At 39.3% G+C, this 24,805-nt stretch overlaps 1 protein-coding gene across 1 annotated transcript in view; it reads left to right on the top strand.

Annotated features, from left to right (window-relative positions):
- Positions 1-153: 153 nt before the first annotated feature.
- ELMSAN1 (ELM2 and Myb/SANT domain containing 1) overlaps positions 154-24,805 on the top strand; it is a 29,388-nt gene continuing 4,736 nt past the window's right edge. Inside the window, exons 1-10 of the mRNA XM_029286366.1 lie at positions 154-1,815; positions 8,430-8,741; positions 10,688-11,030; positions 11,461-11,527; positions 13,743-13,885; positions 15,346-15,449; positions 18,363-18,438; positions 20,741-20,829; positions 22,726-22,875; positions 23,416-23,613. Of these exons, the coding sequence (XP_029142199.1) occupies positions 292-1,815; positions 8,430-8,741; positions 10,688-11,030; positions 11,461-11,527; positions 13,743-13,885; positions 15,346-15,449; positions 18,363-18,438; positions 20,741-20,829; positions 22,726-22,875; positions 23,416-23,613 (3,006 nt within the window). The 5' untranslated portion in view covers positions 154-291. The remainder of the gene's footprint in view (positions 1,816-8,429; positions 8,742-10,687; positions 11,031-11,460; positions 11,528-13,742; positions 13,886-15,345; positions 15,450-18,362; positions 18,439-20,740; positions 20,830-22,725; positions 22,876-23,415; positions 23,614-24,805) is intronic.

The following is a 24,805-nucleotide window of genomic DNA, read 5'->3' as shown; positions in this document are numbered from 1 at the left end:
GCTTTTGGATGTCTTACTCTTAAAACAGTTGCCCAAGTTAAGAAAACGGTATATATCAGGTTTTGCTTGCTATTTTCCTATTAACAGTGCATTTTTCTGTTTCAGGGAGTGAAACCATTGGACCTTGGCGTCCTTTTAAGCTACAAATTGCGATCCACCCCGTCCAACTCTGCATGGATTAGCTGATGCAAGAGGAGAGCCTTTTGTTGGCTTCGTACTTTCTACCTCCCGTTCTGCTCTTGCATTTGCAATGGGTTGGTTGCTGATCTGACTTTGAACAGGCCCCGAATCATGAGTCTTCAGGCTCAGCCAAAGTCTTCAAGCAAAAGAGCTGGAAAGCGGATTGCGTTTTTTAGTGAGCAAGATGCTCTTCTGAAAGAAGCTCACCAGCAGCAGCAGCAGCAGCAGCAGCTAAAAGAAGGACAGTATTACGGGCACGGAGGGAATGTGCCTCCCACCCAGTCCATGGAGCTGACCAAGGCAGGGGTTTTCAGCAGTGTTCCCAGCAATGCTGCATTGCTGAATTCAATGTATCAGGACAGAGGGGAGGGGAGGATGACAGCCCAGCAACTGGCTGCTGCCAAGTGGCATAGTTCCCTAATGGGAAACCATTTGCCTGATCGAAGTGAGGCAAATTGGCAGCCTCAGCCCAGAGGGTGGACCCATGGCATAGTGTATGGTGGCAACCAGAAAGGAGGACATCCTAATGCCAGCATCCCAGATTATTATGGCCACCCAGATGCCCTGAAAAGGAACAGGGAGAAAGGGGGAGTGGTATCACAGCTGGACCTGTATGGGGATGCCGTCCAGCAGATGCTATCCCAAAAGGCCCAGTTGGAACAGCAAGCATTGGCCAGGCAGCAGGCCCAGATGAGCTCTTTTCAGCAAATGCAGCAGCAGCAACAGCAGCAGCAGCAGCAGCAACAACAGCAGCAGCAAAATCAAAACCTCTCTTTGCAACCTTTCCAGCTGGCTTTTGGTCAGCAGGGCCAGAAGCAGGGTCTTCCTGAGTTGTTGCATGTTCTTCAACAGGCTCCCACATCTTCCAGCCCAGCTTTTACTGCTCAGCAGAAACAGCAGGCTCTTCCGCAGTTGCAGCTGTTTGAAAACTATTATTCCCAACAGCAGCAGCACCATCACCACCACCAACAGGCAGGAGTGCAGACTTTTGGCGTTCAGCCATTGGCTTCTGTACCACAGCCACATCTGGGAGCACCCCCTCAGCCTGTTCAGCATCATATGGTTTCCCATCAGATCCACCCAGTTTCTGAGAGGAACCAGGAATTGCTGAAGGCTCTGACAGAGCAGAACCCCCAGTCAGTGCTACCACAGGCACAGATCAATCTCCCAAGGAGATCACGCAGGCTCTCCAAGGAAGGTGTCCCACCAATACCTTCTGGAGAAGGAACTCTGGTCTCCAAGGCAGCTGAGGACTACCCTGGGAACATTGTGCCAACCCATCCCTGGCAATCACAGCAACACCCTGAAGTCCAGTTCCAACCTCAGTCTGAAATGTTCAGTCACAAGGAAAGTTATTCCCAACTAAGTAGGGCAGAACTAGACCATGGGGATATGCCATCGGGGAGTCAGCCAAGCCAGCCTGACATGGAGATGGTGAGCATGTATGAGAATGCCCAAGAAGCAGGAAAACAGGTGGCTGCCACTGACGGCATTGGTCCGAGAACGAATGACTTTGGTGCGGTTAGAGGAGGAGTCATCCAGAGTACCCGGAGGAGACGGCGTATTTCTCAAGAGGCTAACCTCTTAACTCTGGCTCAGAAAGCTGTTGAGTTGGCTTCTCTTCAGAATGTCAGGGTAAGTGATATCTCTTGACTTGTTCTTTGACTGTTACTCTTTTTCATTTTCTGAAGTGTTGGAAGTAGCTGGCAGCCTTTGATGATCACTTTGTTTTCTTCAGAGATGTGTCTTCGCAACCTTTCATCTCATTTTAAGAGGTTTGTTTTTTCCCCCCTCACGTATTTCTGGCAATTGAAGGAGAAGAGAAAACACCTGCATATGTTTAGATCAACAAGGACAGTTTGTGTATCCCAGTGGTGTTCATACTTGGCATCATTAAGATGGGTGGACTTCAACTCCCAGAATTCTTAAAGGTGCCAAGTTTGAAAAATACTGGTCTATCCCTTTCTGCAGAATAGCAGTGGACAGTCAAATCAAGAATAAATTGCTGCCTGAAAGAAGCGTCTTACTGTTCTCTTTCTCAATTCAGTTACACGATTTATATTTTATAAATGGAAGGGAAGCACATTTGGAAAGTAGAAATGAAAACCTGCAATCCAGCTAATGGATTTAAACTGAGCACTTATCAGTCAGATGGCAGCAAATTGACTTCGGCTTGGATAACCAGTGGTCCATACTTTCCACCATGCTAAGAACCTTTGCATATTAGTCCACAGATGAATAAGGCACTTGGAGGCCCAGAATCATTAAGTAAGAAAGGGCCACTGAAGCCTAGACGTCTAGCTGTCTGTTCGTTCCCAACACAAAATTGGCCAACAATAGAAAGCAAGACACTTCTACAGATCATTCGTTCCACCACTGAACTATTTTTATCATAAGGATTTTTCTTAACACTCAGATGGAATCTACTTTCCTATAACTAAGGCTTCTTTCTCTGTCCTCCAAATTCCTTTTAACTCCTGCAGAAATAACTGTCTCCAAAATCCTGCAATTCCCTTCAAATAAAAGATTGATGTGATGTTAGACAAATCACACAAGTACTAGTGCCTGAATGGCATACAAGAACGTTCCCTAGTCTTTCTTCTCACCATCTCTAAACCTGCATTGATTCTGCCAAAGTCTAGCATCACTTTTGCCCTTGTATCTGTTGAGCTTTAACTCTTTTTTTAATATCATACAATACCTACCTACAACAGCATCTACAATAACTTTATTTCCAGATATGGCGTTTATTATAGGTGGCTTTGTTATCACTTTTACTCTTTGCCATGGGGCAAAAGATTTCTGTTTTTCATCTAAAAATGGAAAAATATTTGATTTAACCAGTGCACTATGTATTTTTTTTTAAAGGAATAACTATTGATCTTTTCTATTTCTCTAATATCCAGAAAACAAAGAAAGAGGGAAGAGGAAAAAAAATCTTAGGAAGTGCATATAAACTCATATATTAATTGAAGAAAGGTTTTTTTTTTGATAGACAGACTGTTGGAATAGAATAGACAAAGAGTCCCTGTATATAAATATTAGCATGTAAATCAGTTTCCTTAGCAGTAAAAATAATTGGAAATTAAGTGGTTGCTTGTTCTCTAAATTTCTAACTAGTCCTCCAGTTGTGACTTCCATTAATAAAATATAGAAGTAAATTGCTATTATATAATCGCCAATCTCCCAACATTGTGGTCTTAAATTTTTATGATAATAAAAACACATAATACCTATTTATATTCTTCCCCGTGGGAGCCAGTTTGGCGTAGTGGTTAAGTACCAGGCTAGAAACAGAGGACAATAAGTTCTAGTTCAACTTTAGGCACAAAGCCAGGTGGATGACCTTGGGCCAGTCACTGTTTCTCCATCCTAGGAACTAGGTAATGGCAAACCTTTTCTGAAAAATCTTCCCAAGAAAACTACAGGGACTAGTCAAGGCAGTTGCCAGGAGTCAACACTAATTCAAAGCACTAACCCTAACACACACACACCCAACCCCCCCCCCCCCAAATCNCAAGGCAGCTGAGGACTACCCTGGGAACATTGTGCCAACCCATCCCTGGCAATCACAGCAACACCCTGAAGTCCAGTTCCAACCTCAGTCTGAAATGTTCAGTCACAAGGAAAGTTATTCCCAACTAAGTAGGGCAGAACTAGACCATGGGGATATGCCATCGGGGAGTCAGCCAAGCCAGCCTGACATGGAGATGGTGGGCATGTATGAGAATGCCCAAGAAGCAGGAAAACAGGTGGCTGCCACTGACGGCATTGGTCCGAGAACGAATGACTTTGGTGCGGTTAGAGGAGGAGTCATCCAGAGTACCCGGAGGAGACGGCGTATTTCTCAAGAGGCTAACCTCTTAACTCTGGCTCAGAAAGCTGTTGAGTTGGCTTCTCTTCAGAATGTCAGGGTAAGTGATATCTCTTGACTTGTTCTTTGACTGTTACTCTTTTTCATTTTCTGAAGTGTTGGAAGTAGCTGGCAGCCTTTGATGATCACTTTGTTTTCTTCAGAGATGTGTCTTCGCAACCTTTCATCTCATTTTAAGAGGTTTGTTTTTTTCCCCCTCACGTATTTCTGGCAATTGAAGGAGAAGAGAAAACACCTGCATATGTTTAGATCAACAAGGACAGTTTGTGTATCCCAGTGGTGTTCATACTTGGCATCATTAAGATGGGTGGACTTCAACTCCCAGAATTCTTAAAGGTGCCAAGTTTGAAAAATACTGGTCTATCCCTTTCTGCAGAATAGCAGTGGACAGTCAAATCAAGAATAAATTGCTGCCTGAAAGAAGCGTCTTACTGTTCTCTTTCTCAATTCAGTGACACGATTTATATTTTATAAATGGAAGGGAAGCACATTTGGAAAGTAGAAATGAAAACCTGCAATCCAGCTAATGGATTTAAACTGAGCACTTATCAGTCAGATGGCAGCAAATTGACTTCGGCTTGGATAACCAGTGGTCCATACTTTCCACCATGCTAAGAACCTTTGCATATTAGTCCACAGATGAATAAGGCACTTGGAGGCCCAGAATCATTAAGTAAGAAAGGGCCACTGAAGCCTAGACGTCTAGCTGTCTGTTCGTTCCCAACACAAAATTGGCCACAATAGAAAGCAAGACACTTCTACAGATCATTCGTTCCACCACTGAACTATTTTTATCATAAGGATTTTTCTTAACACTCAGATGGAATTTACTTTCCTATAACTAAGGCCTCTTTCTCTGTCCTCCAAATTCCTTTTAACTCCTGCAGAAATAACTTGTCTCCAAAATCCTGCAATTCCCTTCAAATAAAAGATTGATGTGATGGTTAAACAAATCACACAAGTACTAGTGCCTGAATGGCATACAAGAACATTCCCTAGTCTTTCTTCTCACCATCTCTAAACCTGCATTGATTCTGCCGAAGTCTAGCATCACTTTTGCCCTTGTATCTGTTGAGCTTTAACTCTTTTTTTAATATCGTACAATACCTACCTACAATAGCGCCTACAATAACTTTATTTCCAGATATGGCGTTTATTGTAGGTGGCTTTGTTATCACTTTTACTCTTTGCCATGTGTTTTTCATCTAAAAATGGAAAAATATTTGATTTAACCAGTGCACTATGTATTTTTTTTAAAGGAATAACTATTGATCTTTTCTATTTCTCTAATATCCAGAAAGCAAAGAAAGAGGGAAGAGGAAAAAAAAATCTTAGGAAGTGCATATAAACTCATATATTAATTGAAGAAAGGTGGGTTTTTTTTATAGACAGACTGTTGGAATAGGATAGACAAAGAGTCCCTGTGTATAAATATTAGCATGTAAATCAGTTTCCTTAGCAGTAGAAATAATTGGAAATTAAGTGGTTGCTTGTTCTCTAAGTTTCTAACTAGTCCTCCAGTTGTGACTTCCATTAATAAAATATAGAAGTAAATTGCTATTATATAATCGCGCCAATCTCCCAACATTGTGGTCTTAAATTTTTATGATAATAAAAACACATAATACCTATTTATATTCTTCCCCGTGGGAGCCAGTTTGGCGTAGTGGTTAAGTACCAGGCTAGAAACAGAGGACAATAAGTTCTAGTTCAAATTTAGGCACAAAGCCAGATGGATGACCTTGGGCCAGTCACTGTTTCTCCGTCCTAGGAACTAGGTAATGGCAAACCTTTTCTGAAAAATCTTCCCAAGAAAACTACAGGGACTAGTCAAGGCAGTTGCCAGGAGCCAACACTAATTCAAAGCACTAACCCTAACACACGCACACACCCAACCCCCCCCCCCCCAAATCTCTTTTATACTGTAGAAATCTTGGGCTCTCTGTTTAGTTGTAGCCAGAGTACCAATTGCATTCCCTATTCCTATCTCATTTCTTTTTGTGTATTTTAAGCAAATTGCTTGATGAAGCATTGAAAGTTTACATAATCTTTTGCCATATTAGCATGGGGTTCAGGGGTTGCCACAAAGAAGAGGGAGTCAAGCTATTTTCCAAAGCGCCTGAAGGCAGGACAAGAAGCAACGGATGGAAACTAATCAAGGAGAGAAGCAACCTAGAACTAAGGAGAAACTACCTGACAGTTAGAACAATTAATCAGTGGAACTACCTGCCTCCAGAAGCTGTGAATGCTCCAACACTGGAAGTTTTTAAGAAGAGACTGGACAGCCGTTTGTCTGAAATGGTATAGGGTTTCCTGCCTGAGCAGGGGGTTGGACTAGATGACCTCCAAGGTCACTTCAAACTTTATCATTATCATCATCATTATTGTTGTTGTTATTATTATTGTTGGTTTCATTTTATGTTTAGATACAATAAGAGGAATACCTGGGTATTCTATTGTGTGTAACACCAGTGCATTACTTAATAATATATCCTACTCTTCAATCTCCATTGCATTGCATATAAGTAATTACAATATAGTGTTCCAAACGTTTGTGCACGTTCACCCAATTATGCATGAAATAATATGATTTTTGTTTCCATGGTGAAATTATTTCTTTCCTAAAAGAGTAATTTCAGAGTAATAGTACTCCTGAACACCAGCATTGGCCAGATTCACTCAACAAATATTGTTGGAAGTTTCTGGCCACCTCCTTTTGTTGAGGGATAAAAGGGTAAAGTGCTGCATAAGATTGAGGCTTGCAGTTGCTTCGGTGCATACTTGTAAAATGGATTACTTTGCTTGACAAATTAAGCCCAGCTTTAAGATCATTTCAAACTAGATGCTGAAGAAGAAAGCATTTTATTTTAGGCATGTTGGGTGGAAGGGTGCAAAATTTTGGAAGCTGCATTGAAAGTTACTCATAATATAGTTCAGTGGTTCTCAACCTGTGGGTCGGGACCCCATTTGGGGTTGATCGACCATTTCACGGGGGTCGCCAAGCAAGGCTGTCCGCCATTTTTTTCCCCTTTTCCGGCGGGTGCCTTACCTCCCTTGGGCTGGGCCAGCTGGTGGTCGGCCTGCTCCATCTCTGCCGCTTGCCAGCTACGCCTCGGCCGGCGCAGGGGGCAGAACCACGCATGCACGGCGCTCCCGGGCAGGGAAAGTCCTCGACTTACGACCGGTTGGGTAGTCCTCGACTTGCGACCGGTTTAGTCCTCGACTTGCGACCGGTTTAGTCCTCAACGTACGACTGGTTGGGGTTGCGGCATTAAAAAGGTTGAGAACCACTGATATAGTTAGAGCCAGATCAAAAAGCATGGGGTCATCCTGATGTTGGATGTGTTTCATTACACACAAAGGGGGTGCTTATGCATTCATCTTTACATGAAAAGCACCAGATATTACCCATTATATACTACTGACATTTGCCTGTGCCATTCTTCACTAAAATGATACAATCCAAAAGAATGTTCCCAGAATACTCAATGAGTCTGATAAAGCCATCTGGAGAACATCTAAGGAAGGAGAGTATAAATGCACATCCAAGCTTCTATGCCTGCCAGAGTGCCATCTACTGCCACTAGCCCTATGAGAAATATTCCACAAGAGGAAGATAGGGATGAATATAGGTCATTTTGCAAAGTCCACCCGTTTTGCAAAGAAGTCCTTTCTTCATGAAAAAGCTGTCGGTCACCAATGAACTTTAAGAGAATGGCCCTTAATTATTTATGGATTTCAAACAGCCACCTTTCCATTACAAAAGTGAAAAACAAGACAAAACACGAATTAATCGGAAAGTGGTTTGGTTCTTCATGCATTTTGATATGGTTTGTTGTGGTTTTATTATGTTAATTTTGTAAGCTGTTTTAAAGTTATCAAGCCACGGTACTGTATATAAACAAGTAGTAGTGTAATTGGTAAGAAATATATACCCAATGTCTGAAGGAAAAGGATTGAAGATTAAGTGCCCATATTTTATATTATGAATGGTTGTGTTCAACTTTTTATCGTCACAATTTTTAACTCTTTGTGTTTCTGAACAGTGAAATTTCTTTTTGACCTAGTTCTGTTGTTTGAAGGCTAATGTCCCCATCTTTTAGCTCTTGCCTGCATCAACAAGATATCATTTATTTTTGGCTTAGCTTGATATGTTTGTAGGGCACAGTTTATTACTTAACTATAAGTGAAGAATTGCTTTTTCAGCAAATCATGCTTAAAACAAACCATGACTTGATACAGTGTGAGATGTTATCTATTGAAAGGAAGGCTGATTTACTTCCCTTACTCACTGGAAGGAGACAATATCAGTTTTCAGTGTGTCATTTTCAAAGACCAAATACTTTAACGTGCACATGCTTTTCTTTGATTTCAGGAACCTGAAATGTCAGAAGAAAAAAACAAGAGTGAAGCAACAGCAGCTGCACCAAGAAGTGTTGTAGAATTTGCCAGCTCTTCCCCAGCCCCAAAGAGAATCCGGGAGGATAACAGCCATGTGCCTCTCATTATTCCCGTGTCTGTGCCAGTGAAGAAGCTGGATGCTCAAGACATCACCAGGGAAAAGGGCGAGGATGGAAAGCAGCAGCGGTTCCTACTTAATGATCATGGGATTGCAGACAGCAAGCCTTCTGTGATTGTCACCCGGAGGAGGTCCAATCGTAATTTGAACATGGACACATCAGCTCAGGTAGATTTGGGGGCTATATAAATCCTCTGAGCTAGAGATGTTAATCTTCCCACATACATTTCCCTTTATGTCAACAGTCAGCCTTCCCAAGGCAATTCTCTTAGGAAACAGGATGAGGACTTTAACAGTGGCGCCATTGACTAAAGAGGTTGGTGGGCTGCTCTTCACTGAATGTGTACAGATAGCAACTGAACATCTGGCTGTCGTAGACGGTTTGCTTTGGTTTCATGTGGGACATAAGAGGTTGGGCTCACTGGCCTAAATTCTTCTTTTTAGCTCTAAATTTACGTGAACATGGAGCCTTCCAGCTGTTGGTTGAGGCAACTTATTTGGAGTCTCTCAGGCTGCAGACAATTATTTTGACCTGGTTCAGAAATTGCAATACATTTTTATTGCTGTGCAGTATTTAACTATTCAAGGCTGGGTTGACCTAGTGACAGATTTGTTCCTCTAGTTCTTTCCTCCAGGGGAAAAAGGGAAACAAGGAAAGGACTAAGGGGTGTTCTCTTTGAGGACTGGAGCTGTTATGTATTGGATAATTCACATTGAAATAATGCATGGGTTTTCTTTGAATTTTACACATAGTTTATTTTTGTATGGGTTTTTTTTTGTAAATGTTATATGTTGTAGTCACTGAACTTTTCCATGTAAAAAGAATAATAAATGATAAATAGTGGTGAATCTGTTTTTCAAAGTTTCTTCCCAATAGATTTTCTATTAAAGCTCTTTTTACCATATAACAAATGGATTTTATATGCATGGAATGATCCTATTATTTTTACTCCCTCTGCATTATTTAATTTTGGATGGAAGGTAATAGCTTCCTAAAACATTATTTAAAAAATACAGTTTCCAAGAAGAGGGAATAAAAATTGTCCATGTAAAAAATACTTTTTTATTCCTTAACTTAATTCAGCTAATGCTGTTTTGCTCATTTCATGTTACCATTCATGCTTCCTGAAATTGTAAGTCTGTGCTGTAAAAAGCTCAAAATCATTCAATAAGTTTTATGCGCTCTTTTGGGGGTAAATGCATAAAAAAGGGAATTTGAGGTCTTCAACCTCTTTTTTTCTCTTTAAAACAGGGGTAGTCAACCTTGGCTCTTTTATGACTCGTGGACTTCAACTCCCAGAATTCCTGAGCCAGATAAGCTGGCTCAGGAATTCTGGGAATTGAAGTCCACGAGTCATAAAAGAGCCAAGGTTGACTACCCCTGCTTTAAAAGATGCAGTGTAATTTGATAATGTTGCAGAAATAACAGAATAATATTGGCCTAGTTCTGATAGGTAAAAGTTTCCCCTGTCTAGCTGTGTCTGACTCTAGAGGGCAGAGATCCTCTCTGTTTCTTAGCCGAGGGAGCCAGCACTCTCCAAAGACTCTTACGTGGTCATGTCGCCAGCATGATTACACACTGAGGCTCATGGAACATTGTTACATTCCCACCAAAGTGATACCTATTTATCAACTCACATTTGCACGCTTTCGAACTGCTTGGTGGCAGGATCTGGGGCAAGTAATGGGAGCTCATCCCGTAGCACGGAGCTTGGGTCTTAAACCCAGGCTGTCAGCTTTCCAACTGATAAGCCCAGCGTCTTTAATTGTAGAGCCATTGTGCCCCGAGTTCTGATAAAACCAGCAAAGAAAATGCTAGTATATTTTGGCTGGTTGGTTTACGTGTCCCCGTTCCTGAACAGTTCTTTCATACACAGTCCTCTATGCCCCTCTGTGCTTATTTTTATTTAGTTTGATTTTTAATCCCATCTTTACCAAGCAGGGCAGAAGAAAAAGAAAATCTTCTCCCTTTCGCTTTGTGGGGAAGAGATTTCGGTGAACAGAGGAACATGAGGACAGTTCATTGTTTCAGAGATGCAGGGAAGGTTTTGAGACGTAAAATGTTTTCCTCTGTGAGAAACAAAGTGTATTTCTTTTTCTATATGTTTATATAGCATGAAGGCGCTGCTCCAAAAGAAGTGGATGGTTTTGCGCGGAAGCCAAAACAACGACCAAGACCGGAGCCTCTTTTCATACCCCCCAAAGCTGGCACCTTCATTGCTCCACCAGTCTATTCCAATATCACACCATATCAGAGTCACTTGCGTTCACCTGTCCGTCTGGCCGATCACCCTTCTGATAGGAACTTTGAGCTACCTCCTTATACTCCCCCGCCCATTCTCAGCCCAGTACGAGAGGGCTCAGGACTATATTTCCATGCTTTCCTTTCTGCTACTGGTAGTACAGTTCCACCTCCAATGACTCCAAAAGCTGCACACAGGACCCTACTCAGATCTAGTAAGTTTCTGGACAATGTTCTTAGTGGGTTGGGATGGAAGGATCGCCAGGAGTGGATAACAGATGACCATTGTAGATAATTGTCATAAATTGGAAAGTTTGTTCAGGCTGAAGTATCTTGGGTTCTGCTTAGCTAGGCTCTCATCATGGCGTTCTCTAGTTACATTACAATTCCCAGGACGATTGGCTGGGAATTCTGGGCATTGCCAGTGCATCTGGAGGGTGCCAGGTTGGAGAAGATTTGTTTATACCATGGTAATTATGTGGAAGCTATAATCAAAATATGACCTTGGTAAGCAATGGCTTTTAAGTTGCTATCTTGTCTTATGTATTGAGATGACAGTTATCTATAACTTAGTTAGTACATCATCATCATCAGTCTTTTAGATACATTGGATTATATATTTAATTAAATATTTTTTTTTTGTAGACAGTACAGAAGCCACCCCTCCTGTCCTCTCAGTAATGGGAGAGTGCACTCCTGTCAGCATTGAACCGTAAGTATTCAATTGAAAAAATAGAGCCATTGTTCAGTGATAGAGTTGTATTCTTGGTCGTATGAGAAGTCATTTTCCTAAATTAATTCCAGAGAACTTTAGCTTCTGTTAGCCCAGGAAGGAAGGAAGATGTTCTTTTATTCAGTTAGACTTCCCAGCTCAGTTGAAGAGCTGAAATGGGAAGGAAGGGTGTGAACCTGAGGTAAGGGATATGGAGGCCTCAAGATACTACTTAATTGCAACTTTCAATAGTTTCTGACAATGTGGTCTATGATAGGGTGCTGAGAGTTATATCAGCTGGAGAGTCACCAAATCCCTACTCATAATGTAAATGAATGTATTTGTGTATATGTGTGCACATAAGGGGGCCAGGATTGTATGGCAAGAATGACTCTGCCTGGTACTGCTTCCCAGACCGTACCTTCCTACCCAGGGCAATCTGATCCATATGCCAGAAATGATTCTTCTTCACTATTGTATCTTGAGACAGGCTTTATTAAAGACCTTCATTCATGGAACTACTAAGTTTGAATACCAGACATTATTCATCAGTATGGAGAAGCAGGCAAAATAAAAATTATAGTTCATAGCACTATTTCAATGTAGAGACACTTCCAATTATACAGGTAGTCCTCAAGTTACAAATGTAATGGAGCCTGCCCATTCCATTCATAACTCGAGAATTCGTGGGAGTGAATCTCAGTACGAAGTCAGAACTGAACAAGCTTCTTGGATGAGAAGCGAAATGTTTTCAAGGAAAAACAAAGTCCAATTGCCTTTTGAAAAAGCACTTTGGGACAACCATGACCTGGATGACTGAGAATCTCCATAGTCATATGTGGATAAGAAATTAACTTGCTATCTCGCAGACATACATATTTTTAAAAAGACATTTTATTTGGTGTTCTAATTAAGCATTGAATCATACACCTGTTTAAATCTCTTACTTTTGACCTGATGCTAAGGGCTTTGAGTAGAGGGAATGACTGAGCCCAGCATTTTTTCTCTCCTGATTTCCCACAGAAATGGATATGCGATTGAGCAAGAATGTAGAATGAATGAAGGTTTTATTAGGAACATAGGCATCCGGGACAAAGTAAGAATAGGGAGTGACATACATGCATCAAGATGTCATGATACAAACACAGTGTACCATATTTCTATCAGAAGTTGGGATGTGTGTTCATGTTGTCATCTTGACATAATTGCAGTTTGGAGCCTGTGATTAGGAGCCTTAGTCCTGGTCCAACAACAGTATCTGTAGATAGAAACTGTTCTTGAACACTACAGCTGATCGTTCTTAGAGTCTTGGTAGAGAAATCCAAACCCTTTCAAGGCTTAAAAGAACCACTTTTAGAAGCAAAACACTCCCTGAATAATTCCAGGATAATATTGTTAATATTTTTAACCAAGCCACTTTTCAGACTAATAGATTTATCCCTTCTTTTCAAAATAACTTAGGAACTCAGCATGCGCTATGTTTATTTGTAATATCATATAGCCATATTTGTTTGTAGATGGCAGATTGCAGTCCTGCTACAAATGCATTTTGAATATACGTCTATGTCATAAGCACACATACTCCTACATTCATTTTTATATCTGTTGAGGAAATTGTTTAAATGTGTATGTGTTGCATATTCCTCTTGTTCTAGCAAGGGGGTTGGGATGCTCTCTTGCTCTTACTGGACTTGTCAAATAGGCAATGGTGATACCTGCCCAAGTCCACTAAATAGATGGAATAGTTTAGCAATGATTTAAGCTTCAGGCACTAGAGTTGAAGTTAAATCTGCTATGCAGATTTAACAAGCAGTCCTGTCTTGGACTGGTCCCTTGAATTTTCCATAATTATCACTTAGTAATAACATATTTAGCAATTATCACATAGCAGATGAGTTGTATAGAATGATAAAAGCATGTGTCAAGAAATTTGCCATATTTGGGTCTTCTTATATGTAAGTAAATAGATTACAGTTATTTTCTTTATTGAAAGCTTCTGAATTTTTGTTTTCTATTTTTAAAACATTTCTCCTAATTAGCGCGTGTTGGCTTGCTAAAAGAAGAATCTTTTATTTTGAGGCAGTTGAAATGGTTGAAATAAATCTGGGAACAGATTATTGTATCTATTTCACATCATGGTCACCCATGAAACGGTTTCAGATAAGCAGGCTGTGCTTTGGTGTATCACTGTCTTGATATTCATTTATTGTTCAAGGCGGATCAACGTGGGGCCTCGTTTTCAAGCAGAAGTCCCACTGCTTCGAGATCGATCTCTGGCAGCCTCTGATGTGGCCAAGGAGCAGTTGGTGTGGCAGCCCTGGGAGGAACTGGAAAATAATTCGGCAATCCAGGAGAATGGTAAATTTATATACCTATGTCTGAATGGCCGTGAAAACAAGGAGGGAGGGCCATAGAACATCTAAAAGTCACTGGATAGTCAACCCAGTTGTTGGCCTTTGATTCACTGTATTTATTAAAGCTTGCACTCAGAGCAAGGAACTCTAAATGGGAAATCGTGTGAAAGTGGAAAACCTGACAGTAATTGTAACAATTGAAAATTATTATTCTTTGTCATTTTGTCCCACATTTAAAAAACATTTAACTTTATCAGAAGCACATAAAGTCTGACCAGATTTTTTTTAAAAGTCAGTCAATAAAAATCAAATTGGGGTCTCCTGCTGGTAGCTTCTTTTTCCTGCAGCTCACCTCCTTCCTCAAACTCTGCTCCATTGTTGAAACTACAGAGAAGATTCTAGATGATTTTTTTGTATAAAAATGAAAAGTGAACTTGTGATTATGTTTGATGACTATAGATGGTATGGATTTCAGAAATAAGAGTATTATAATATAAATTTAGAGAGAGGTTAAAATTGGCCTGCTGTGAAGAGTATTGGAAGCCACTTTCTTTCTTTTCTATTTTTTCTTTAACTTTTTTTTCTTTCCTTGCACTTTTTTCTTTCTCTTTGTTTTCTTTTTCTCTTTTTTCCTTATCTTATATTTGTGTTTGTTTTTATCTTCTCTTTAAAAAGCTTTAGTAAAAATTAGACAGACATGGGCAGAGTGTTAAATGAGAAAAAAAATCATGTGTCAGATACTGTCCCCAAATGCTAGTAGGCAAGTAAAATATTAGCTAAGTTAAACTATTGGGTCATAAAGTAATTAGGTCATAAAGGTGACATTAGTACTAAATTTAACGTAATGTGATTGACTTGTTTAAAGAGGGGTTGCCTCAAAAAGGGCCGTGCTTTGTATTTTTTTGACCCTCTTTTGCTGTCCCATATAATGCCCATCATCGCAAATCTTAGAAGTAGTACTTAATCCTGGATCCCAATATTCTAAAGTAAAATCAAAGCTAATTGGATATTTTCCTCTTTATTGACACTGCTTATCCTGTAAGGGATGAAATAACCTGCAGGCATACTTTTCTCATAAAATGGACATATTCTTCTGCCCCTGAATGGAATGGGATGGATATGACAATATCATAGTAAAAACCAGGACATCAAGATTAATCCATGTTACTGGGAAACATGAAGGTGGAAATTGACCATTTTGGTCCTCTAAGGAATGTTGGTATCCATCAACCCAAGCCAGCATGGCCAGTAGTCAGAAGTGATGGACAAATTAGGATCCAACCACATTGTGAAGGCAGTAGGTTCTCAATTAAGGGGACCATTAATCACAAAATGATGGGAAGCTTGTCTGTGTGTGCATCAGCCAAATTGTACATATATTTGCTGGTTTTCTTCTTAAATGGATGTTGTTTATTTCATCTATCTATTTCATAACACGGTGGAACTTTCTTTTAAATATAACAGTGGACAACCTGGTAACAGCTGCATGTTCAAGCATATTTCCTGGTGGTGGTACCAATCAAGAGCTGGCATTTCACTGCTTACATGAAGCAAAAGGAGACATTGTGGTAAGACTCCAGCAACCTCTGATTGGACTGGAAAGTTTGCTGATAAATATAAAATTCTGATGTCTAGCAAGGACTAACAATATTATATAGCCCAGTTAGTGGCTTTGCAAACTTTCATAAGAGGTTTTACTACCCTGTTGTTAATACATTTGTGATAATGCATTCTGTCTTTTACCTGTAGCTGATTTGAATGGGGCAAATCAAGAGCTGCTAGCAGCTCTTCTAAGTATCTTCTTCCATTTTCATTCTGTTGCTCATGATGCATTTGCCTATAGCCTGTCATAAACTTGCTATTGGTAGTCCCAAAGATACTTTTCCAAAAGGCAATTGGGACTTTGTTTTTCCTTGAAGACATTTCACTTCTCATCCCAGAAGCTTCTTCAGTTTGAAGACTTCAGCTCCATAGACATTTGCTATTGGTAGGTCAGCCTTCCCAACCTATTGCCCTCTAGTATTCCTAGCCAGCATATGTAAACAGGTTGGGGAAAGTTGCTTTAAGTTAATACTGCAGGGGATATTTTCAAAGCTACACTTTGCTTGACATTTTCTTTTAAATAAATGATAATTGGTTGGGCTTATTTAACATGCAAAGCCACAAACTATGTTTTACTAATTGCAGTGACGGTATTCATAGTATAAGCAGAACTGGATAAATGACATTATGGCTTAGCTGTCTTACCCCTCCCATGCTGGAGCAGATCCATACGTTCAAAATGCTCCCAGTCCACTACTACTACCCCCATTATAGGGCTAGAAGGCCTTTCATCTGAAACCCTGAGGAGCAGCAGTCTGTCAGCATACACAAAATTCAGGTTATCTGTTACCCTCTAAAGTCTGTCTGTCTAATATTGGCATGGGATTGGTGTCATCATGGAGAAACTGAATTATAAAATCTGTGTAATGCAATTGTTTACTAGAAATAATTAAGGTAGCATATGTAACTTTTGATAATATTCTCAGCAAGAAAGATGTTGGAAATATCCGTGGCTACATTGTGCTTGATTCTGTTGATTTCCTGGAAGGCCTAGAATAATTTTGGCATTTATTTATGTCCTTGCTGTGAAATACTGTTTACTTGGGCATGATTAAACATGGGCGTTAACTGACTCTGCAGAGAATGATGATTTAAAGCCTCTTAAAAGTTTTTGGTTTTCTTTTTTAAATTGTTATTCTTAGGCAAAAAGTTAGCAGGCACCATTATCAAATGAGGTACATAGTTTAGGAATAGATATTTAATTCTTTTTTATATACAGGATTAAACTAAACCTCAAGAGGAACAAAAGGGAGTAAATGTAATCCTGTACATAAGACTTATTATATGAATGCTTTTGGATGTCACTGGTAAGGCATAGTTTTCTTGTGACATCATTATATTTAGCAATCCTTACGTCATCCAAAATGTTACCAAGGAGATTATAGGTGGTCCTCGCGTAATGACCATCATTCAACAACTGTTCAAATTTGTGATGATGCTCAATAAAGGATACAAATCCTCGTAGTTGTAGTTGTTGCAACACCCCCATGATCATTTGATTGCAACCGGGTTGCTCAATGCCTGGTTCACAATTATAACATTGCAGCGAGCTGCGGTCACATGATCACAATTTCCAACAGCTTCTCGCCTGCCAAGTCAAGGAAGTTGGAACATGAAATCCTAAGATAATGACTGTATGATCCTCATGTAGCATTGGCAAACAGGGCCACCAGAACTGCTGGCATTAAGCAATGAATTGTTGTGATGTTGCGCTTTTTGACCACGTCCCTTAGCAGTGGCAATTCTGGCTCCATTTGCCATTGTAACCCAAAGACTACCTGTAAAAGCATTCAGTTCTTGAATTTAGCCACACTAGAGCCTATTATTTTAACCTGCTAGAGCAGTTTTATTGTGGGTAATTGTCAGTCTTGCTGGATTAATAGGTTAGCTTTTTAAAGCTAGTTTTTGATTGAAAGTGAATTTAAAGCTAATTTTTCAAAGAAAGAAAGAAAAGCATAATGTTAAACTTAGTATAGATAGTCCTCGACCTATGACTACAACTGAGACCAGAATTTCTATTGCTAACAAGACGATTGTTAAGTGAGTCGTACGCAATTTTGCTACCTTTTTTTTGCCACAGTTGTTAAGTGAATCACTGCGGTTGTTAAGTGACTCACATGGTTGTTGATTGAATCTGGCTTCCCCCATTGATTTTGCTTGTCGGAAGCTGACTAGGAAGGTCGCACATGGCAATGACCGTGGGATGCTACAACCATTGTAAATATATACGCCGGTTGCCCAGCACCCAAATTTGGATAGCGTGATCATCAGGTAGCTGCAATGGTCGCAAGTGTGATGACTGGTCATAAGTCACTTTTTTCAGTGCTGTTGTAACTTTGAGTGCTCTCTAAAAGAATGGTTGTAAGATGAGGGCTATCTGTAAATCAACGATGGATTGCAGTGGAAGAGAGGAAGGGAAATGGATAATCTCCAGGAAGCTTAGTCTGTTCCTCTCACAATAAACCATGATATATTGCTCAAATGTCTCAATGGTTTATATCTGGGAGGATTATGAATAAAAATTTGAATGGGAATCATTCACGGCCCAAAGGCTTTCAGTGGCTTGTGCAAGTTTCTAAAGCAGCAGCTTTGTCAACTTTGGCCCAATAAAGTCCTGATAAGCTTGTTAGCCTTTAACGTGCTGTGTGATTCCTTGTTCTTGTTAAACAGGCTAGGGCTGTGTCACTTACTTATTTCAAAGGCTAGTTGAAAGGATAAATTAGCCAACGGTATTCACTCTGAATCTTACTAATCAGGTGGGCCCTAAACCCTAAATATACACAGCAATTAAGCAGTAATGATCAAAGATGTTTAGTAAATAGTGAGAGCTTGTTCAAGTTTTATTATTTGAGCTGAAACTGGTTTTGTTTTCCCTTCAGGCTACTTTGACCAAAATGCTGCTGAAGAAATCAGTGCATTCTCCGAGCCACCCGCTGGCAGATTACCACTACACTGGTATGCTGCAATAAGATAATAGCCGCAGTTTCTTCTCTCCTTCCCAATTTTAGGCATAAGAACATTTTAGAATCACCACCCTGGTAAATTTGAGGAACATTTTTACATACAGGAGATAATTTCTTCATCTTAGGATACTGCTATTCTCCAATTTAAGCTATGGTTGGGTTTAACACAGTTTACTTTTAGAAATAATGTTGTAAATACATTTTCTGGTCTACTGTGCACATGTGCATATATAGGGAATTGTGAAAAGACGAATCAGGCTATTAATAAATGACAATTTTATGTTTAAGGAATCTTAAGTATAATTGAAATACATTTGTGCATAAAAGTTGTCCCCAACCTGCTGCCTCTGAAGTAGATTGGACTACAACTCCCAGAATTAGTAGTCACATGACTAGGAATTCTGGAACTTGTAGGCCAACATTTCCAGAGAATAGCAAAATTTAGAAAATAGGGTTTAGAGGCATTGGCTGTTTCCGTAATCTCAGCCTGTTTTACCACATAGGAAAAAAACCCATTCCTACTGACAGTTTCATCCCTGCTAAAGAAAAAAAAAATGGACACAAATTTTGTGGTTTTGAACAGTTCTCTGAAAAGCGAATGAATTTTGAGATCACACTGTAATATTTATGCTTCTCACTTCATCTGATATAACATACAAGATTACCAGGTTTATCTATAGCCAGGATCTTTCTGGAAAGAAGATAGCAGTACAGGAAATTAGTTCAACAGTCTGAAAGTTTGGCAACCTGAAGGAGTCTTTGAGGACTTCTGAGGATAAGGAAATCCCTTGACAGCAATCCTTCTGATCTCTGTCAAATCTTAATTCATTGAAATAGGTTTTGTTCACTTTCTCTGTGACAGGTAAAGTGAGAGCATGGGAAGAAAATGTATTGTGGACAGTTGCTGGAAATCCCTCCTAGAACAACTAACCTGAATGTACATTATGTGCATTATGTATCTCTCCCTTCACAGGCTGTAATATTTGGCAGAAACAAATCTAAATCTCTCTTAGTTCATAGAAATAATATTTCAAAAACGTCTGGTTTTGCTTACTGGTCAGTGTATTATTATTTATTTATATGAATTATATACTGGGCAGAACCCATGAGGTGTGACGTCTATCTACAGTCATCTAAATGCCAATGAATTAGAGCTGATGATTGGCACAGACTTCATTGTGACAAATAGAGGAGCATGCCATTATAAGCTGTTGGAATTTACCCCAGTGACTCCCCTCCTGCAATCTCTTCACTCTGGCATTTCTGTTAAATACTAACCTCTCACCTGTCTCACCTGTCATGATAGCACTGGCTAATTTGCTCTGTTGTCACAGGAAGATTGTTGGGAGATGTGCACAGTCCCTGTGAGCTCTTTAAACTTAACACTAATCTGAGGTCACTAAATTTTTGGCAAGGCAGGAAAATGCTCAGCGGCATGTGTGACCCTATAAAATGTAGAACAATGCTATCCAACCACAGGACTTCAGAGCCTTTTGTTCGTGTAGTACAACTTCAGTGGTAAAACCAGCTCACCTAAGAACCCATTGTCCTAAACCAGGGGTAGGCAACCTTGGCTCTTTTATGACTCATGGACTTCAACTCCCAGAATTTTTGAGCCAGCCATGCTGAGGGGAAAGGGAGAGGTTTCCAAGCTGGGCCATGCTGGCTCAGGAATTCTGGGAGTTGAAGTCCACGAGTCATAAAAGAGCCAAGGGTTGCCTACCCCTGTCCTAAACAGATACTTGTCTTGATTCAAAGTTGGTTATGATTGTGACGAGAAGTTCTTATATCCCTCCATTTCATTCCAAATGTGTTTTTTCTTGGCTCCTTTCTTATGTTGAAAAGCAAAACTAAAGTTTCCCTAGAACTGAGCTTGCCATTTGGACAATCTATGTAGCATGGCAGTGTTGCTAGCAGAATGCCAAAGTGGTTTGCTATGACTTCTTTCTGGGGGATTATTTTTTTTACTTCCTCATTTGTAAAGCTCTACCCATCAAAGTGTTTTGGACTAGATGTATAAAATCCAACCTTGTTTCTATATGTTGTCAGTTTGTGAGTAAGACTTCAACATTTTAGGAATTCAGACAATTTTTTTTATTTCATTTAAAATTAACTATCAGATTCCAGTTAAAAAGCTTAATTAAAAAGAAGCTTCTGATTTAATCCAAGAATAATAACTTTAATTGAAGCAGGATAGCTGAAATGTTGATGTAAGATCTGCAATAACAAAAAATATTTTTGTGTTGGAAAATAAATAGGGTTATGGAATCATGTTCCACTATCTCTTTTTCCAGGGTCAGACAGCTGGAGTGTGGCTGAGAAGAAACACTTCAATAAGGGAATTGCTATTTATAAGAAAGACTTCTTCCTTGTCCAGAAACTTGTAAGTCTTTTCTCAAGTCCCTAACTCATGGCAAAAGAATTGACCAGCACTGATAGGATATATAAACATGTCTCCTCTGGCTGATTAATTTTGCATGGTTTTGACTAATCACTAGCAAAAAGGGACACTGCTTAAAGTTTACTTGGAGGACCTTCCAGTGCAATTTTGGGAAGTGAATGGGACCAATCTCTGGAGTCTCCTTCTCTGTGTGTGGAAATCCAATGGTGTGGCCATTGAACCTAATCTTTAATATTACCTTTATTCTGGAGTCCAGTATTAAAATACCGGACTCCAGAATACAGGTCATATTAAAGATTAGATATTAAAATACTACTTGGGGCAGTAATGCTGAAATGTTGATAATTTTAGTGATTTATTTCAGACAGAATAGAAAAAAAATGGAGCCTTGACATAATCTCTTTGCCCTTTCATGAGAGGAGTGAACAAATTGGCAGACTTGTTCTAAAATAGTTAACCATTGTTTCTTCCTCAGAAACATGAGGATAGAGTTAGTTGAAGAATATCTGATTTGTATGCTGCTTCATGTGAAAGAAGGAGTGAAGGAACTCTAAGCTTAGCCAAAAATTAGTTCCTTTTTTGCTTTTGAGCCAAACTATGAACATCTGTATGTAAAATCTATGTTCATCCAGAACCATTTCACAGATGCCCTCAAATTATATGCCTAATATATTGCAAAACAGAGATGAACAACTATCATTGCTTCAGTGGTTGCATCAGATTTCTTTATTTAGAATTTAGGTTTTCATAATCAAAGCTGTATTAATCCAGCAAAGCATTCAGCTGCCACCACAGTCTGAAAAGGCCCACTTTAGTTTGCTTAAAAGTGTACTTCAGAGTCTCTCATTTTTCATATGTAGCAACTGACAAGTGGCCTTTGAAACCCAGAGATCAATTTCCACAGTATTTAGTCTAAGATTTATTGCACATATGCCAACCTTCAGGACAATAGGTATGGATAGTAGCCAGGAGTTTTGAAGCTCATGAATATACCAAGAGAATTTGTGTGCAGTATAATTGGTTTTTGTGTTGAAATTTGACCTGTTTGATTGGTAAACAACTCAGTGATTCCCTAATAGAGTAGATTATAATTCCAATTCCTGTAATCACATTGGCGGTTTTCTCCTATAGGATTCCAGCCTACTCAAGGACTTCTGAGTCATAAAATTAGCATCTAATTATACATGAGGTGCCCAATTGCAACAGAGAAATTCAGAAAGGAATATATAAAGTAATATTGAATAATAGGTTTATTATTAAGAAATTAGATTATTTGAAATTTAAATTTAAATGGTATAAAAGAAAGAAGGTATTTCTGGATTGGCTAATAACTTCCACTTGGCTCTGTGATGGCTTTTGGTTATACTCAGGACTATCCCAGGACCAATCAACTGAAAATTTTTCAGCCATCACAATACAGTAGTCTGTTGGTGTTTGTGATCTCAATCAATGCATCCCATTGTGGAATCAAGCGAATGGTCACCTATTTTACCCTTATCTCGAAACTATCCAAACTGGTCTTTTCTATTTTTATTTTGATGATGTTTGTGTATAATGCTGGGTTTTAGACAGTAAAAAGCATGTCTTGTGTTTCCTTTTTAATGCACTATTCTTAAGCTGCTGCCATATTCTGCTGTGATCTAATTTGCCTTCAGTTTCTGTTTTAAAAAATGTCCATGGAATGCTTTAGATTTTCGGTTTTCTAGTCTCGTGTCAAGCTGTTTTTTTATAGTCAGGTTTAGATTCTATTTCTGCCAATTTTTTTCTGAGATTCTTTCAGTAACATTTCTTTACTAGCAGTAGGCCTTGTAATCATTTGGAATTCTCTGATTCCTTTCCTTGTCTCTTCCTTTGTTTCTCCATCTCACAATACTGAAGATAAAAACCAAGACTGTGGCCCAGTGTGTGGAATTCTACTATACTTATAAAAAACAAGTCAAAATAGGCCGGAATGGGACTCTCATCTTTGGGGATGTTGACACTACTACTGAAAGAGCTGTTAAAGATGAAGCTGAAGTAGATATAAAGGTAACAGATACCAAGCAGGAGCTTTTGGTACTAAAAATTATGCTAGACCTCATAGATGGCAGGCAAGGGAATGGAACTTGAAACAGGCATTTTCTATTGCTGCAAATTACTATGCATGTATAAAAAATATTCAGAGAAAATGGGAAAATTGCAGAGTTCTACTTAAATCTCATTGGCAGGAGCTATTAGAATGGTGATGAATGTGTTAGCCTTACTACATAGACCAGACAAGAAACAAATAAGCTAACTCTGTTTTATTGTCAAGCTACATTAACAGATATTTTGTAAGTCTCAGGTCACTTTTACAGCTCAGGGACACGGGCAGGATATCTTCTAGGTCTGTTGTTCCAACCACTATGTAATTGCAGGCTTTGCTCTCCTTTAGCTGACCGTTCCCCTAGGAATCATCTCTTTGCCCTATCTCCAAAGTTCACTCCCACCTACCATTACAGAATGAGCGCCCTATTGGATTCATATATATTCCTAATCTGTGCTGAAGTGATTATTTTTAACATGCATTCCTTTTTTACTCTTCTGAAGAGCTCCCATAGGCTTACACGTACTCTTCCTCCCAGAACATATAACGAAGACTATGAAAACACTGAAGATGAGGATCTTGAAGAAGTTGAGGAAGAGATGTCAATTAAAGAGGAAGCAGTGGAAGGGGACGAGTTGTATGGCAAAAGCAGCAATTTGGCGCCTTCCAAATCAACTCCTCTTCGAGAGGTTGAGGAACAAGTAAGTGTCAAATAAACCACAGTCAACAGTTTCTGCCTGGAGCATTTCTTATAAAACATCTGACTGGTTTTAGCGGAATCAATGTATTTTTTGTCCTTAGTTAACATCACTAGTGACATAAATTATTCATTATATGAATAATTGTCTGGCAGCTGCCTGATGCTTTCAGTCAAGAAAGATGAGTTTAGAAGTATAGATACAGGTAGTCCTCTGGTTACAACAACAACAACAACAACAACAACAACATAATAATAATAATAATAAATAATAATAAATAATAATAAATAATAATAAATAATAAATAATAATAATAATAATAATAATAATAATAATAATAATAATAATAATAATAATAATAATAATAATAATAATAATAATAATAAATGGCTGTCCAGTCTCTTCTTAAAAACTTCCAGTGTTGGAGCATTCACAGCTTCTGGAGGCAGGTTGTTCCATTGATTAATTGTTCTAACTTTCAGGAAATTTCTCCTTAGTTGTAGGTTGCTTCTCTCCTTGATTAGTTTCCACCTGTTGCTTCTTGTCCTGCCTTCAGGCGCTTTGGAAAATAGCCTGACTCCCTCTTCTTTGTGGCACCCCTTGAGATACTAGAACACTGCTATCATGTCCTCCCTCGTCCTTCTCTTCGTTAAACTAGACATACTCAATTCCAGCAGCCGTTCCTTATATGTTTTAGCCTCCAGTCCCCCTAATCATCTTTGTTGCTCTTCTCTGTACTCTTTCTAGAGTCTCAACAGTTGTTCAACAACTGTTCAAAGTTATGATGGTACTGAACGAGGGGGACATAGGACAAGGCCCTGTGGTCATTACAAGTTGAGATCTGGATGCTTGGTTCCTGGTTTGTGATTACAATATTATAGCAAGCTGTGGTCACATAATCACAATTTTTAATATTCCTTGACTGGCTTCCCACAAACAAAGTCAATGTGGAAGCTGGTAGGAAGTCGGAAATTGTGATCACACAAGGTCCTCACTTAATGACTTGCCTGGTCCTCACTAACAATGGCTACCTGTAAACTACTGAAAGTGCCACTGCTACGCAATACAGTCACATGACATTGCACTTTATGATAGTGTCACTTAATGATAAAGAGTTTCCAGCCTCACTTGTCATTGTAAGGAGAGATTACCTGTATGTAATATTTTTAATCAGCAAAGTAGTTGTAACAGCCCC

Source organism: Protobothrops mucrosquamatus, unplaced genomic scaffold (assembly GCF_001527695.2).
Source record: "Protobothrops mucrosquamatus isolate PMUCROS unplaced genomic scaffold, P.Mucros_1.0 scaffold3455, whole genome shotgun sequence".
Classification (NCBI taxonomy): Eukaryota; Metazoa; Chordata; class Lepidosauria; order Squamata; family Viperidae; genus Protobothrops; species Protobothrops mucrosquamatus.
This window is presented reverse-complemented; position numbering and strand designations above follow the sequence as displayed.